This window comes from Rhineura floridana, chromosome 6, assembly GCF_030035675.1.
Source record: "Rhineura floridana isolate rRhiFlo1 chromosome 6, rRhiFlo1.hap2, whole genome shotgun sequence".
In the NCBI taxonomy this organism is placed as follows: Eukaryota; Metazoa; Chordata; class Lepidosauria; order Squamata; family Rhineuridae; genus Rhineura; species Rhineura floridana.
In genome coordinates, this window is record NC_084485.1 from 100,039,231 (window position 1) to 100,057,525 (window position 18,295).

An 18,295-nucleotide genomic window follows, 5' to 3' on the forward strand; every position below is an offset into this window, starting at 1 on the left:
TTGAAGCAGGTGATGAAAAGAGTGGTTACCATTTGGGGACAGGGTGGGGAAGTATAAGGCCCACATAATGGCCACCAATGCCTCCCATTGATGGCGCACTAGCAAAAGGGGATGCATAACCTGGAGACCCAGATAATTTTAGTCCACAGACTGCCTGGGAAGCAGGCCTGTTCTGAGTTCCTGTGGTGGGCAAAGTAACTAGTCTCTTTAGAAATGAGAGGGCCCAATTCAGAATAAGCTCAGAGAGTTTAACATGCCCCAAACCAAAGTAATTTCACAAAGTGCTGAAATTAAAGCGAGGGGAATCGACAGATGGGCCCTAGACCCCTTATCTTTTGTGCTTGTTCCCATAATTACTGATTTTTTTAGAAATCTGGGAGGGGGATTTATAGTACTAAAATTAGAGGAAGTCAGGGATGGGACTTGTGGATATCATTAAGGACTCTCCTATCTTTCCCCTCATAACTCAAGCAGTAGTGTGACATTTCTTCAAAGTAGCGTTTCATGGTAACAAAGGGCAAATGTCCTATTTTTACATAAGTGATTCATGTTATGTAAAATGTCCAATATCAAACCGTCATGTTTCTGAGGTAGGAATGCAAATGTGATACTCGTCCTTTTTAAGTGACAACTGGCAGGAGCAATTGACAATCTGATTGTTTCTCCATCAGATTTTGTACTATATTCTCCATTTTAAAAAAATCCTTTCAGAGAAAAGGAATCAAACATAAATTTAAAACTTAATTTTGAGAGGTAAACAGCAATATAATAACTTACAACCAGTATACCAGTCTCTAGCCATGCTCCTACTTTATTGTAGAGGTGGATGAGTCCTTTTTCCAATCTTAAACCTCTGAGATAATTGCTTTATGTGAATAAAAATTACCATCTCTTTTTAAAATTACATACAGTGCAGACTTAATGGTGCTGGGAAAAGGCAAATAGCAAAGAAGCACTTACAGATTTCTTAAAACAAAGGCAAGGATCCAGAGAGCACCTTAGGGTGGAATTAGGCATCATGCTTTACAAGGGGCTTCTGTTGGAAATCGCAGTCCTGAGTTGTATTCGTTATCGTGTTAAGGCATTGTAATTAGGGTTGCCAGGTCAGAAGCATCCCAAAACCTGAGTTTTCAGGGGCGGGCTCTAGTGATGCCAGGGGGGTGGGCCTGAGTGATGTCAAAAGGGTGGGCCCTAGTGAGGTCACGGGGCGGGACCGAGAGATGTCATTAAGCATGATACATTAAGCATCAATCACAGTTGCTTGGAGCATACAATTAAAAAAAATCTCTGATTGGAAATTTAGAAATCTTAGCTCAAAGATGGAGCCTGGGTAGGGAACATTTAATCTAGCCTACTTGCTTTCACACCATGATTGCATGGGAGTAAATCCTGCTGAACTCAATAAACATGCAAATGATCAAAGCTGTCCTTCTCCTTCCCTCCCTCTCCTTCCTGTTCCTATACCCCTCCTCCCCTCTGCCCTTCCTCCCCTCCCCATTCCCTGTGGTCAGTTTCACTTATCCTAAGCATGATTGCAGGGGAGTAAATCCCACTGAACTCAATAAGCATGCAAATGATCAGTCCATTCTTGGCAAACCTGGACAGGATCCCATTTCTTACCTCCCAGAATAAAAAGCAGAGAAATTCACTAATGGGCAAAAAACCTTGCGGTTTAAGAATGTATCTATAGCCCATAGATATTTCTATCAAACTTTAAAAGCAGGGAAACTGGGCAGCTCTAGTGAATACACCAGGGGAGCAGGAGACCTGACCTCCTCTCGGATATTGTACTACCCTACAAATCTGTCAAAATGCAAACAGCAGTTGGGTTGGTCTTTTGCAGTCCAATCCACTTCTTGTGTAGCTTGGAATAATTTGGTAATGTGCCTCTGAGCTTATGGTGAGTGATGGCAACACCTGCAATCAGCCCAAAGAATAGAAAGAAGACATGTGCTGTGCTGATCTTGTTTTAGCAGGGAGGAAGCAACATTATTAAGACAGTTGACATAGTTCAGATAGTCACTTTAAATATGTCTGATTTCCTTTGCAATTTTAGTGAGGTTTCCTATAGTAAATCATTTTATTTTGCTTCTATTTCTGTGAATATGTGAAGTATAGCAACACTTTACAAAGTTTATACTAAAATACCCAAAAATAATTGTGGAATAATGGCACTGACTATTCTGCAGAATAGCCTCCAGCGGACATCAGGAGTGTCTTAGTTTGCAGAAGATAAAACAGTGGAACGTGAAATATGTTTTTAATTGACCATGCCCACCTTGCCTTAAATGAAGTGGTTTAAACATAGCAGGATGAAAACATGCATCTTGGGCAGGCTAAGTTTGTTTTTTCCAACAGCTAGAGGCATTGATTAAGTAGCAACATATTGTAATCAGTCTGATTTTACATCAAACTGCAGTTTCAGATTCAACTGTTAATGCACCCAAAATAGAAACAGAACATAACCTCCAATTTGAAACACAAATGGCTGTCTTCACCATCATATGACACTGACTAATAAAAAGGTTTTGAAATTAATAACAATAAAATTGACACAGGTTTCTAGGATGAATAATGAGAGAAATTAAATTTTCTAGTTTAGATTCTCTGTAGAAACAATAATAACACAGGAATGAAGCAAAGTAAGAAGAACACCAACAAACATGCAAAAATATAATTCTCCATCTTTGGAGATGGCAGGTATTGCCACCACTAACCATATGCTCAGAGGCTCTTGTTACCAAATTCTTCCAAGCGACAGAGGAAGTGGATTGGACTGTGTTTGCATTTTGACCAATTTGTAGGGTAGTACAATATCTCAGAGAGGAGGTCAGGTCGCCTGCTTCCCTGGTGCATTTACTATAGCTGCCCAATTTCCCTGCTTTTTAAAGTTGGATAGAAATATCTGTGGGCTATAGGTACATTCTTAAACTGCAAGTTTTTTTGCCTGTTAGTGAACCTTGTCTTATGTGTGTTAAGTTATTTGCATGTAGTTTAAAATACGGAAATGGATTTCAGCTCTCCAAATAATGGCTTATTTCCAGTGTAGCTGTCGGTGCAAGACATATTTCCCGTTTCCTTCTGTAACCAAAATAAAGAGACGAAAATATGTTCTTCAGTCTGGTTTCTAAATGTGTGATAATTTTACAGGGCTAAGTACTTTATCGTGCATCAGTCTTGCTGAGGCTAAACAGATCTGACTGTGGTCAGTGCATAGATAAGAGTCCATGCGTGCCACCTTAAAGGAGGGTTATACATGTAATAAAGAAGAGAAAATGAAGATTGGATAATTGTTTTTGAAGTTTGTCTAATGTATTGATTATCTCTCTTTTGTTTCTCAGCAATGATGATGCATTTAACCAGATGGCTGTTGCTCCTTTCCCATTACCCTCCAGCTTCCAGTCTTCTATCGAGGTAAGATGCTTTTTGATTAGTGTTTCCTAAATGAAAGCAATTAATCATAATTTGCAAATTAATATAAACCCAGACATTCATTTAATTAAACTCTGGACCATAAAAAAGCTTTGAGCAGAAGTTCAACAGAGCATGAATTTCTCCTTGTAATGCAATAGCTGGCATGGTTCAAAGTTGTGCATATCTCTTTGCTTCATGAGAGCCAGTTGCTAATTAAGTCAGAGAATGGTGTAGTCTCTGATTCAGTGATGCAGAATCAGCTCATTGTATATTAGGACCATTAAACACAGAGATAAATTGGGCCAAACCCCTGACACTTGAAACGCCTTTTTCCTTCTAAAACCAAGAAAGTAGCACTCCAATTCACATAGGGTAGGCTCAATGTGTTTGAAATGACATCTTGGGGCTTGTTGAGGCTTATGTATGTGTAAAGGAGCATAATGAAATTGATAACAAGGAATCTCCATGTATGGTGAGTGGACGGCTAAAGCTGATTGGTTGGTTAGTACAGCTGCACCAAAAGCTGTGTGCAGGTCAATTCATATCTGACTTTTGAAGGTAGGGCACCGCATTACCCTGTGCACCTGACTATCCCTAGCTATACTCTAGTGAGAGTTGAATGTGGTTGTGGCACATTAATAGGAACAGTGTCAGCTTTTGCCAGATTTCATGTAGTCATTCATTCCAATATTTAAACGCTGCCTTTTCAAGGTGAGTTCACCACAGGCAGTTCATATAAAAAGATAAAACAACAGTTATTTAAAATGTATATAAAACCATTAAAATTAAAACTAAATTAAAACATTGGCAGATTAAAACAATATAAAGCCTAGTGCACAGCAATCTAAATAAAAGTAGATTGCAATAAAGCGTGTTTTAAAACTAATAAAGATGGAGCCATTTGCCTGTCCCTAAGGAAGGAGTTCCACAGTTTTGCGGGCATCACTGAAAAGGCCCTATCTCTAGTGCTTGCCACACTAATAGATCCTGATAGGCCTCCAAGGAGGGCCTCTGAGGCTAATCTTAAAGCCCAGGCAGATTGAAATGGGCACAGGTGCTCCTTCAAATAATCTGGTTCCAAACTATTTTGGGTTTTAAAGATCGCTGCAAGCTTTTTATATTGGCTGTGAAACAAATAGTCAAGCAATGCAACTGGTACAGTATAAGTGTTATCAGCTCCAAACATCTATCTTGTCCCCTTCACAGCTGTATCCTATGGAAACTTTATGTAGAGTGCATTACAACAGTCTTGTCCAGATGTAAGCAGCGCATCTGTAACTGCTGTTTTTTTCTAGATAGTGTTGCAGCTGATGAATTAGCCAAAGCTAGTGAAACTCATTCCTACGCACTGATACCACTTGTGCCTCCATCAACAGTGTTGAGTCCAAGAACACACATTTCCCCCAAAATTGTGGACTTGGTCTTTCAAGGAGGGTACAATCCCATTCAGAACCAATTGCAAACATACGTCTAGATCCCGTTTCCCAAGGTGCTGTTTCTCCATCTTATCTAGATTGAATTTTTTGGCCCAATCCATCTCAAAACTGCCTGCAGACACTTGTTCATGGTTCCACAGCCTCCCTGGAACTGGTAGACAGAAAAGAGGTAGAGGTGCATGTTATCTGTGTACTGATGACACTTTAGCCCAATCGTTCTGGATGAACGTTTCCAGTGGTTTCAAGTAGATTATGACCCTCACACTTTTCAATATCTCATAATGGAACACTGAGACTCTCCAAAGACCAGTTACAGTGAAGGAACAGAAATAGCTCAGCACTGCCTCCTGAGACCAACCTTCCAGAAAGGACCAGAGGCTCCATAATGTTATACCTTCAAGACTCATCCCAGTAAGACAGCCCAGCCAGATTCTATGGTTGATGGTGTTAAAAGTTGCTGAAGAGTTCAGGAGAACTAGCAGGTTTGTACTGTCACTGTGCATTCCCCTCTATAAGTCATCCATCATGGTGACCAAAGCCATATCTGTCCAGCTCAGTCAGTGTTGATGGTGGCGGTTCTTGCGTGACACAGCATACGTTACTTTGGAGTTAAGTTGAGCAAGAAACTTCTCAGATGCATTAGATCAGGTTAAGAGTCTTTATTAAGAACATAAGAACATAAGAAGAGCCTGCTGGATCAGGCCAGTGGCCCATCTAGTCCAGCATCCTGTTCTCACAGTGGCCAACCAGGTGCCTGGGGGAAGCCCGCAAGCAGGACCCGAGTGCAAGAACACTCTCCCCTCCTGAGGCTTCCGGCAACTGGTTTTCAGAAGCATGCTGCCTCTGACTAGGGTGGCAGAGCACAGCCATCATGGCTAGTAGCGATTGATAGCCCTGTCCTCCACGAATTTGTCTAATCTTCTTTTAAAGCCATCCAAGCTGGTGGGTGGCCATTACTGCATCTTGTGGGAGCAAATTCCATAGTTTAAGTATGCGCTGAGTAAAGAAGTACTTCCTTTTATCTGTCCTGAATCTTCCAACATTCAGCTTCTTTGAATGTCCATGAGTTCTAGTATTATGAGAGAGGGAGAAGAACTTTTCTCTATCCACTTTCTCAATGCCATGCATAATTTTATACACTTCTATCATGTCTCCTCTGACCCGCCTTTTCTCTAAACTAAAAAGCCCCAAATGCTGCAACCTTTCCTCGTAAGGGAGTCGCTCCATCCCCTTGATCATTCTGGTTGCCCTCTTCTGAACCTTTTCCAACTCTATAATATCCTTTTTGAGACATTAGGGCCAACAGGCTTAAGAGTAAATACATGTAGAGTTTCTTCAGTCACCCCCCCTTCTGGTACATCTCTCTCCAAAGGTAAACACAGAAGACAACCTCTCAGTTCAGAGGCAATATACAGAAGACACAACTTACAGACTCTGTTAGAACTTTCCCAGTTGCTATTTCATGTTACCAGGACAACCGCTGGCCTTGGATGTCTGCTCTCTCTCAGGCCAGGAGATAACAGTTACTTCTCCAAACTTGCAGGCTTTATGGAAAACAACTAGAGACAGTAATGCCTATGGGTCAACAGCCCAACATATTTCCCTTTTTCCATCAAGACTGCAAAACTTTCCATTGCATCTATAACTTTTCCATTTCAGCAATATATTTCTACAATACAAAGGTAATATATTTCAATACATTGCATCATACAGATCCAAATTACATCTCAGTACATTGCAGTACATTTCAGAACATCTCTGTATATTTAGCTAGAACTTTATTCAATCAAATTTCGGCTGAACACAAGTCAAATACAGTGTCTTAGGATCCATCTCAACTTGTTTATGCATACCTGGGCTGGTAATTACCCCCACAGTAAATCTTTCAGGCGGTTTCCCTATGTTTGATCTTGTAGAACGTCTTAAAGGCACTAGGGCTTCTGCTCTCTCTGCCCCCCCATTTGTGCTTGTGCTTGGCACAGCGTGCCCAGGATCTTCCATTTCCTCAGCCTTACGTTTCTTCGATCTTCGTTTCCCACAAATGAGTTCATTTAATGCATCCCTAAGTGGAATTTGTGTGCCTTCCACTTTTATGTCAAGATCTGGTTTAAATGTTTGCGCTTTTGTTTGTGCTTGTGTGTCACTTGACCCTGTGAGAATGACTGTTTGCCTTTGATCCCAAGGCTTCTCTGCAACTTTAATGCTTCTGCTCAGGATTAATTGCTGTGTTTCTGGACACCAAACTCTGAAATATGCATTCTCTTGTGCTCTAGGTGCACGTTTGCCACGTCTCTTACCCTGTGGCTTGTCAATTCGGCTGCAATGCACTCTTTCAGGCATCAGCCTGACTGCATTACATGAATACTGTGGCTGTGTGCTTTTTACAGCTGTCTTCTTACAGCTCTGACCGTCATTCTCTTTCCGCCTCATTAAACTCAAGGCATCAGCACACTTCACACCCATGGTCATTTTAAACTGCCCTTGTGTCATGAAACCCTGACAGACAACTTTGCCTCTTCTTTGCACAAAACATTTTCCTCTGTCAAACAAGACTGAAAATTGACAACTCACCAGTTTTCTGACTGACAATACGTTATGAGCCAATTCTGGTACAAACAAACAATCTGACAGTATTCCAAGTTTATCAAATCTCACCAGTCCTCGAGCCTCCACATTCTTCTGCGATCCATCCGCAAGTAAAACAAAGTCCTGCACATCTTCTGAAGTGTAAAACAAACTCCTGTCTGTGATTAATATATGGCTCGCACCGCTGTCAAGAATCCAGTTAACAGGTCCTAAATCTTGAGACTCCTGTTTACAAACAAAGTTCACACTTCCCTGTTTCCAGCCTCCGTCCCTGGAGTTGCGCTTGACTGCACAGTCTCTCTGGAGATGCCCACAAGCTCCGCAAACATAACAAGCCTTTAGCTGCTGCTGCTCTTGCTTGCTTCCGACTGCCTCCTTCGGCACGGCACTTTTCGCCTCTTTTCTCCTGACAGCTTCCATCAGCTCGGCTCTCTGCACCTTCTGCCTCCGCTGCCATTCCTGGGACAAATCCTGCAACGCGTCCCACATCTGTTTAGCCGACGGCTCATCTCTCACACACATCAGTTGAGAATCCGATAGAGCCAAGATTATAAACGCCTGCGCCCTCTGGTCTCGGCGCTTCCAGGCTGCAGTCGGTACCGCCGGGGGGTTTCCTTCTATAACTTCCCATAAATCCTCTTTTATCAACAAAGCACGCATCCTTGGCCTCCAACTGCCATAATTCTTTTCATTAAGTCGTTCCATCGGCAAGCCTCCAGACATGTTTACAGCAGCCATCCTGCTCACCTCTGTCTGGCACAATCAATCACGCTGCCCTCTCCGGAACTCCGTCTGCCGTTCAGACCAGCAACTTACTCTTGTGTAACGCGCTGTGGATCTGGGCCCATAACCCTGTTGATGGTGGTGGTTCTTGCGTGACACAGCATACGTTACTTTGGAGTTAAGTTGAGCAAGAAACTTCTCAGATGCATTAGATCAGGTTAAGAGTGTTTATTAAGACATTAGGGCCAACAGGCTTAAGAGTAAATACATGTAGAGTTTCTTCAGTCACCCCCCCTTCTGGTACATCTCTCTCCAAAGGTAAACACAGAAGACAACCTCTCAGTTCAGAGGCAATATACAGAAGACACAACTTACAGACTCTGTTAGAACTTTCCCAGTTGCTATCTCACATTACCAGGACAACCGCTGGCCTTGGATGTCTGCTCTCTCTCAGGCCAGGAGATAACAGTTACTTCTCCAAACTTGCAGGCTTTATGGAAAACAACTAGAGACAGTAATGCCTATGGGTCAACAGCCCAACAGTCAGTAGGCAGGTTGGAATAGATCCAAATAATAATCAGTATCATCCAAGACTGTCTGAAATTACAACATTGCTACCCTCTCTAGTACCTTCCTCCAAAAATGGTAGATTAACTTCTAGCAAAGGTTCTCCAGAACCGTTGAATCCAAACCATTTTTCTTTTCTTTTCAGTAAAGGTCTAATGTTTTGTATTGCTTTTAAATGTTTTTATGTTGCTGTACATAGCCCTGATATTTTTGACAGGGTGGTATATATGTCTCACCCATGCTTTATATAAGCCATCTTCATGCAACTACATCAGGTATTATGCCAGCTTCACATTTAAGCTATGTTGCCTTTGGGAAAACCACCATCTTATATGATGGCCAGTTTCTGCCAGCATTCATTGAGAACAAAACAGTATCTGACTAACAGAAAAAGTGTCTGCAATCAGGAAACCTTGGGATTGCTGCCAGGCTTGTTTGGAAGTCAGGCCAAAAAGACGGTGTATATTTATGGTCTAAATGTCATAATGTGGAATTGCAAAGGTGTGATAATGAGAATCTATTATTTTCTCTTAGCTTTTAACTTGTAAGTTAAATCCCTATGATTATAATATAATATTATAAAAAGAAAAAGAGCTTTTCTTCTTCACATTGGTCTGTGTCCTCTTCAAATACCCTTGTCCTCATTCTTTATTAAAGAGAAATTATTTTAAATGTTGGTTTTGTATCATAACCTTAAGGAGTGTTGTGTAAATCTCTGGGTAATTACTATTTCCCCAATATTTTTTTTCCTTTTGATATCTTAGTGTCCATGTGGTATTGAGTCAAATATTACCTGCAGTTATCAACCTTCTGTGGTAGTTTCTCTGCTGTTTATCACTTTGTAGTGTGTCTTTCAACTTTTCTGTGTGTTTTTATACCCATTAAACATTATTCTGGTTAGAACTGTTTCATTATGTATTCTTATACAATGTGTATTTTAATCATGTTGCAATCCACCCAAGTTGTGTATGTTTTTTTAAGGTCAGAAGAAGATAAAATCTTTTTCACTGAAAATGTGTCCTGTTCTGAATGTACACAGTGAACCAAAGCAGAATTTGTAGGGCTGACTTTAGAAAGTATGGGCTTAAAGGCTACGGAGATGTTCCTGTTAATCTGACTGGAATATTTCATATTTTGAAAACTTGTTATTTTTCATTTATGATATTTATATCCTGCCTTTCAACCAAAATTAGTCCCCAAGGCAGTTTACAAAAGTTAAAAACCAAAATATATTTAAAACCAACAATAAAAACTTCAGGTAAAAAAACAAACCAAAACAGCCAGCTATTTTTAATGAGATTTATAGTGTACAAAGAGTGGCTCATTTTGTGCATGTACAGGGTCTGGAATTTATTAAATTTCCTGAAAATCTCAGCTTTTTCTGTCTTTTTAAAATTGAGACACATTTCTAATTGTTATGTTTGTGGACAAATATTTGAAAACGTGCAGGTCTTCTCTGAAGAAGAGTCCTGAAGGTTGTACACTGGGCACTCAGTACCTCACACTTTTATTTGGGAAATGTGTTACCCAAGCCAGGGCTGGAATTACTGCAAATTGCCAGAAAACAAGCGTGATCTAAATGGTCATATGCAGAAATTTGTGTTCCAGAGCCAACTAGGAGAAAATCATTTGTGGTCTTGTGGATTATGGCCAGGATAACTAGCTGGGCACTGTTCATGAAATCAAAGCCCATTTGCTGAGTCTTCCTCCAAAGAAATATCTTCAGTATTGTTCAAAATTTAATTCACTATGGCTTCATTCCTAAATTTAAAAACAAAACTTTTTCACTAGGATCACAGTATCATCGAATCTGCAAGTGGTGAAGAAGATACCAATTGGGAATTTATTATGAAAAGCTCAACGGATGATGTGTACCCTAAACTAGTAAGCTCTGCAAGAAATACTTTAATTCCTTTATAGATTCAAGTTTCCAGCAGGGTCAACATGAAAAGGAAAGATGAGCAGGAAACAACCTTGGATTAGTTTTGCACACCATGCACATCAGCCCTAAACAACAGAAAAAATTAAGAGTGAAATTTGGCACCTTATGTGTGTGTCAAAATTGGACCTGGGATTCCCATGTTGGGGCAAACCAAGTCCCTTTTTTCACCCTGAATCACACACAAAACTATAATACTTTTAGTGAGGGTAAATTAGAGAGAACATGTAAAATAATGGCAAAATACTATAAATGAAAACAATGCTGCTTGTCATAAATGAATGGCAGGAAGGCAGATGGAATCAAGATGACATTAAAATAACAGACCTGGACAATAACAGCATTTGGTTGTATGTGATGAAGCCAGACAGAGACTCTTTGGCATTTAATATGTCTTTTGTTACTAAATTAATAAGATATTAAAATAAGGCTCAAGCGATTTTCTCCACCCCCAGAATACTGTATAGCATATGGCATATAGCACATAGCATATAGTCAAAATCCGCTTTTCCATATTGATACACATTCACAATTTGAACTACAGCAATGTGTTGCAGGTAAGAAAAAGCAAAATTCTGCATCAAGGGGAATTCAAATCCTTTATCAATAATAGGTAAATTATGCAACCTGTATGAATGACAACAAATGAGTGTGCCCATGTTCGGTTGTTTTGCATGATTGTGATTCTGCTTGTCAGTAGAAGGGGCATGGAACCATACATGGCACTGAAGATCATAGCCTTTTAGAAAACTTGCTCAGTTCCTCTTTATTTCTGCCCACACAGAAATAGAAGACTTTCAAGTCTGTCTCTATAACTGTAAGAGCTAGAAACTTGGCATTTTAAAGTATATTAATAAATGCTGAAATTGTCAAGATGATAAATTCTGTCTCAGAATGGAAGAATTCTGAATTCAGATACTGAATTCTGTTTTCTTAAAAACATTTATGGAACATACACCTTTGCTAATGAAATCCAGCACCAAGTTGTTTCATAGTACCATTTATTCCCTGGGCAGAATGTCAAGACAAGAGATGAGAGAGGCCTGTGGATGGGCCTGTGTGCATTTCCAATGCAGCTGTTCATTGAGATAATATTCACAGGGTTTCCTTAAGGTGTTTCTGCCATCTGAGGTAAAGTGGTTGGTGATCAGCAGGGCCGGCTCCAGGAATGCCAGGGCCCTTGGGCATCAGCTTGCCCTGGGCCCCGGCGAGTGTGTGTGTGCACACGCAAACGCCGCCCCCCACCTACCTGTCTGCTGTCTTTTACCATTGCCCTTAACGACGATGGCTGCCGCGGTTTCCCTAAGGGGATGATGCCTTCACCACCATCTTTGTTGATGGCACACATGCGTGCTACACGCGCGCATCTCTGCCATCAACTAAGAAGGTGGCAGGGGCTTCAGTACCTTAGGGAAACCACGGCCTCCATCTTTGTTAAGGGCAATGGTAAAAGACAGCAGACAGGTAGGTGGGGATGGGGGGCTGCGGATCACAGAAGGAGAGAGGAGGGGCGGGTGAGGGGCCCCCTGTAGCTCCAGGAGCCATCAGGCCAGTGCCCCACCTGGCCGCCCTTTAAAACTGGCCCTGGTGACCAGAGTGAGAGCCTTCTCAGTGGTGGCATCCTATTCAGGGCCGGCTCCAGGAATGTTGGGGTTCTCGGGCATCAGCTTGCCCTGGGCCCTGGCACGTGTGTGTGTGTGCGTGTGTGCACACAGCCCCCCCACGCCCCCTCCCTGTCTGCTGTCTTTTACCATTGCCCTTAACTAAGATGGCGGCCGTGGTTTCCCTAAGGGGATGACGCCTCCGCCACCATCTTTGTTGATGGCACACGTGCATGCTACGCGCATGCATTTCTGCCATCAACTAAGATGGCGGCAGGGGCTTCAGTACCTTTGGGAAACCGCGGCCACCATCTTCGTTAAGGGCAATGGTAAAAGAGAGCAGACAGGTAGGTGGGGGGCATGGGGGAGCCGTGGATCGCAGAGGGGGCGACTGAGGGGGCCCCTGTAGCTCCAGGGGCCGTCAGACCAGTCCCCCACCCTTTAGAACTGGCCCTGATCCTATTTGTGGAATTCTCTGTCTGCCTGGAGAGGCACGCTTGCTGCCAATATTGTTATCCTTTCAATGCCAGGCAAAGAGGTCTGTGTGCTCCTAGGCTTTTTAATGTATTCTTTTTTTCAATGTTTTGTTGCATGTATTTTGTTTGTGTATTATATCTTGTTTTTGTAAACTGCCCTGGAAAATTTGCTGCATGGTAATATATAAATATTTTAAATAAATGAATTCATTCACCTGGGAGCCAGGAAGAATGGCACACATCTGTTCTCTAGTAGTCCTAAGAGAATATATTTTTACATGGGTGCTTCTGTGGCTCATCTATTCAATATGCTGATATACTGTACTGTAGTGCAACTGCTGCCTATGTCAGAGCAACTTCAAGCAAACCAGTATTGCTATGCATACTGTTGTGGATATTTTCTATTTACTGTATATTTTAAAGAAATGTTGCTCTCTGAATCGTATAAAATATTTGAAATTTCATAAAACCTGTTTATGTCCACATTATTTCACATATTTATTTATCCCATATTTTTGGAAGCAAATCCTTTCAAGGCTGCTTATGAGTAACATCAACTCATGTTTTGAAAAGGGAGGGAGGAAGAATAAGCAATATCACCATTAAAGCAAATCATCAGGAGGATCCTTCCTACAGGGCAGCGGGTGGTAGATAGCCTTGTAAAGGGGACAGGACAGTCCATCTGCAACAGGGGCAGGCTCCCAATGTCATTTTTGGCTGCCTCCCTTGCTTTTCTGGGATCCTTTCCACAGGGCAGTTGATGGTAGATGGCTCTGTGAGGGAAGGAACAATCCAGCTGGAACTTTAGCAGGCATTTAATGTTGTCTTTGCCTAACTCCCTCTCATTCCTGGATTTTTTCCCAGAGGCCATTTGGTGGTAGTTGGCCCTGTAGTTGGAGGAAGTTGTGTTGCCTTCTTGGCCTGTCGGCCCAACTGTCCTGTCCTTCCCACAAGGCAGCTGGTGGTGGTTGGCCCTATGGGTGGAAAGGGCTGTTCCAGCTGGAGCAAGTTGTGCTTCTTCACCTGCCGTTTTCACTTCTATGCTTTTGGTCCAAAAGATTGTTTGATTGCAGCACACAGTGTATGAGAACTTGACTTGTTTGTTGGTCTCTAAATAACTAATGAAATAAAAACAAGAACAGGTTGTAGAGAGTGTTCAGCTAATCATTTCAGCACCCCTGCATTTGACTTGTCACAAACCTCTTTTGAGAAATCTAGACTAGTAATAGACAAATGTTGTAAGTCATTAGCTATCTTCTATGTATTAACAATTTGTGCAAGTGTAAGTAATGAAAGTACATCAAGACATGTTGGATTTATTTATTCAGAGTATCAAATATTCTGATTTTCAATCTGTAAAATTATTGTTAGGAAGACTTACAGGGAAAAAAATTCGTATCATTGATACAAAACAATTAAAATTATGGCAACGCTGTTGAGCAGAACTACAAACAATAGACTGGTAAAGCTAAACTTCAATCAAGGCATGGAAACCTTTTTTTTAAGTCTTCACCTGGCACCAAAAAGATATCGAGCTGTGCACCAGACAGGCCTCTCTGGAAACGAATTCCAAAGCCAAGGAGAAAAGCCCCTACCACTGGTCTTCATTTGTTTTAACTCTGAAAGAGTGAAGGGCATTGTCATGAACTCACCCTTTACCAGGGATTATCCTTCCTGACCCCCCACACTTGGTTCAGGAAATCCCCACCAGCAGAATGCTTGCCTCAGCCTGGGTCAGATATACTCTGTGCACTACAAGCTTCATCCCTTTTGTCCCACCCAAAAGGTGACCACTGGTGTGCCCTGTTAGTACCATAGGATGTAGGTACAGGAACTGAATAGGACCCTGATATGGTAGCACACGTGACCAGGCAGACACTCAGGAATTTAAATGAACAAAATAACTTTGTTAAAATACAAGATGTTAAATAGTATATTGATGTGTAGTCCCTATCTTCCCTACCTGTTCTATCCTCCTCTGACTAATATGTAACCCACCCTTTTCCACCCAGCTCATACCCACAACACAAACTCCCTCCTTCCACTCCAAATCCCAACAACAACAAAACTCCTAACTGTCAAAACCAATCTCCCTTAGAACTCTCACTCACCCCCCCAAGCCTGGCAGTCTTACATCACTCATACTCCCAGGCATTAACTCCATTAACTCCTTCAAACCCGCAACACATTTAATAACAGTTCCCAACAAGTGGATTCGTTACAGGCCTCCACGAATGAGAATTAGGCCCATAATAGATACAGTACAAATGCCTAGAAATTTACAGTGTAGGAAGGTTTTTCTGTTTACACCCTGTCTATGCAAATGTTGCCTTCACAATGGCTGTATTGCAAATGTTGCCTTCACAATGGCCGTATTGAGACATAACAATAAACTAAGAAGCTCTGTGCCTCTGGAAACTCAGCTTCCCCATCCACTTCTCTTTTATCTTAATGTGTTGGCCTTTGCCCATAATTGGAAATATTTTTTGTTATCATTCAGGGTTCACAAAGGTGGAAATGTGTGTAAAGCTGGCTTCCATAGTTGACTTTGCAAACAATGTAAAAGTAAAAAACACAGTAAAAGTTCCCTTCCTGCTGGTGCAGCTTGGACTTTGCATAGGTGGATAGTGGGAGCTCCATGCTCATAAGGTCTTGATGATGGCCATTGGCCACAGTATCAAGAGGCACCCATTAGAGATGCTTGAGGAATTTGGCTCCAATGAGAACTGACCTGATCTGCACTTCTTGATAAAAACATAATTATCCTTTGGATTTCACGCTTCTGTGAATGTTGCGATACAGTTCTCAGCTCAAAAAACATAAGAAAGTGATAACATTTTTGTGATACATTTATCACAAACTTTGTGATTAAATACATATTTAAATACAAATTCTAAGCAGTTTTTTTTAAAAAAAATTGCAGATAAATGTGAAAATGAGATGGAATGGACTTGGGAATGAACCCATGCAAAATTGGCACAGACCAGAAATAGAATGACTCATACATCCATCCAGAGCTGGGGAACCTGTGACCCTCCAGATGGTATTAGATTCCAGCTTCTGTCAGCCCCAACCAGCATAGCCAATAATCAGGGGTGATGGAAGGTGTAATTCAGCAATGTCAGGAGGACCAAAGATTCCCTTATTGCTTCTCTCCTGTATCTGTTCTTGGGTGCTCTGTACTGCCACCGATCACCTTCAGAAGGGCCCTGAATCTTTAGAATCTTTACCAGTAGAGACAAATACAAGGGTAGCTTTTTTCACAGTGCATCTGATATTCAAAGAACAACTGTGTATGTATTAAAGATAACCCAAGAAAATATGTTGGTGTATTTTGAAGGGCAGGCTTTTGATGCATTTCACTTAAAGCAGCTGGAAGGTTTCCCCTTTCCAATAAGCAAGTAATTTTAAATCTTGGCCATTGACTTGACTTAACAGGAAAATGGCTTGAGTGACAGCTCCAGTGTAGTTCTGAGATGTACAGTATGTGTTCTGACTTTGCTTCACAGGGAACTACAGGATAATCAAATGTTGTGTTAGCAGGAGTTTTTTTCAACTTCAGCACAATTATAGCTTAAAGATGGATGTCCTTGAATTTGTCCTACTGTCAAGCATCAGCTGAACTTGTTGGCTTGCTGGCTTCAAAGGAGGACATCATACTCATATTTTCCAATATTTCTGTGACAAAGAAAACACTGCTAAGCATACAAATCGAGTGGATTTTGTATTTTTCAGCAATGTAATCTGTCTCTTTAAACAAAAGCATGTGTAATATGGGATGACAGAGCTGGCAGTCTGTGGGAAACTAATGTTTGAAGGACATTTTCCTCATGGCACTTGTACACTGTTTCAGCTAATCTATGCCTTTTAATACGTTCCCAAACAGCAAATTTCATTTTAGTTACTTTGTCCCATTGTTATCTATATGAGCTTTTTAAAAGCAGCTGAAAGACATAATTTATCTGAAAAAACATATGCTTTCATCAGTACTCTGTACATAGTGTGCTTAAACAAACAAAAGGTCTGAAAACTATGCCATGTTGTCTCCAATTTTACCTCACAATAATTAAATCATGTTTTGAAAATGGATGTAATTTGCTTATTTTATGTAATATGCAAAAGCTTGTTATACACAAGCTAGGCAGGTCACACTGAAGTACAGTCCCTTGAACTTTGGAAGTCAGCCTCTCTGACTTGAACCAAACATATTTTACAATCCTACCTTTTGAACCATAAGGACTAGAAACATGGGTTTTGATTTTATACAGAAGCTAATACCTTGGAAGGTCAAAAACAAAAATGCACATTTGAAAGGTGTAATTGCAGAAGCACAGAATATACAGCAAGGTAGTTATTGTGTGCAATCAAATTAAATTTAGTACTTTGAAACTGAGTTTCTTTAAGTTCGGCACCCTAATCCTAATCTTCGTTATAAGAGTTTTCCTACAATCAAGTAGCTAACTGATTGGGATACTTGGCTGTATTCCCAAATAAATGAATTGGATCTTGATTGGTCTCACATTAAATGGCATTTTCTCAATTTGCCCGAGGGAACTTAAAGCTACTGACAAAAGGCTAATTTTAAATGATCTACATGAAAAAGTAAGCAATATATTCCTAATTCTACATGATACAATACTTCACCTGAAGAGCTTTTAACATGGACCAGGGAGTTGTCTACAGGTACGCTGAACTGTGAATTGAGTATTTTGGTTTGGGGCATTTTTTCCAGGCGATATGGGCTATGATAAAATAGGTTGCACTTGAAGATGTATATCTTTGCACAGGTCTGTACCTTATCCTTTTAATGTTTTTTTTTTTTTTTTGCTAGAAAGTCAGTAACAAGGTTGACAAACAGGTAATGGAGAACCAACAAGTAATGGCAGAGCAACTACCAGAAAATGTATGTATTATAGCCCAAGTATTTTTTAAAATTATTATTGTTGTTGTCGTCGTTAAATTTATGAGTCACCTTTTACATGTGTCTCAAAGCGATTTACAAATGTACCATAAAAACAGCACAAAAAACAACTGAAAAGGTTCTTAGAAAATCCAAAATCAACACCCATTCATCCAAAAGTCTTCAATTGTTTCAGGAAAGTACAAATAGTGGGCACTTGTCATATCCCAAGAGGGATGCTGCCCCACAGAACAGGGGCAGCCACACAGAAAGCCCTGCTCAGAGTTACTGTGGAGTGGGCTTCTGATATTTTTGGAACTTTAAAGGAGAAACTCTCCTCAGAATGTAGTGACCTACTGTGTATATAAAGGATAAGGCAGTTTTTCAAGTAAACTGGCATGAGGTGATAAGGCCTTATGTGTTAAACATCACTTGAGACAATATAGTACCCTGCAGCAGTGCACATCTCAAGAGCCATGGGGCCAAGAAACAATAATCTAATACTGGAACTATTTTCTGGAAGCATCACGGGCGATAAAACCAGAACCGCTACAGAACAGTACCCTTCGTACCCATCTCTCATTGTTGGTATTGTTGCATGCATCCCAATCTCCAAGCGGTGAGAGACTTCCAGGGATTCCTGCACTTACCCA

The 18,295-nt window shown here is 41.0% G+C and overlaps 1 protein-coding gene across 8 annotated transcripts in view; it reads left to right on the forward strand.

Moving 5' to 3' along the window:
- PATJ (PATJ crumbs cell polarity complex component) overlaps window positions 1-18,295 on the forward strand; it is a 294,202-nt gene that overhangs the window by 212,986 nt on the left and 62,921 nt on the right. For 7 of the 8 annotated variants that reach the window (XM_061633245.1, XM_061633242.1, XM_061633248.1 and 4 more), the window contains 3 exons: window positions 3,342-3,414; window positions 10,518-10,610; window positions 17,574-17,645. In XM_061633245.1, the coding sequence (XP_061489229.1) occupies window positions 3,342-3,414; window positions 10,518-10,610; window positions 17,574-17,645 (238 nt within the window). The remainder of the gene's footprint in view (window positions 1-3,341; window positions 3,415-10,517; window positions 10,611-17,573; window positions 17,646-18,295) is intronic. The other variant, XM_061633249.1, reaches the window with a different exon arrangement.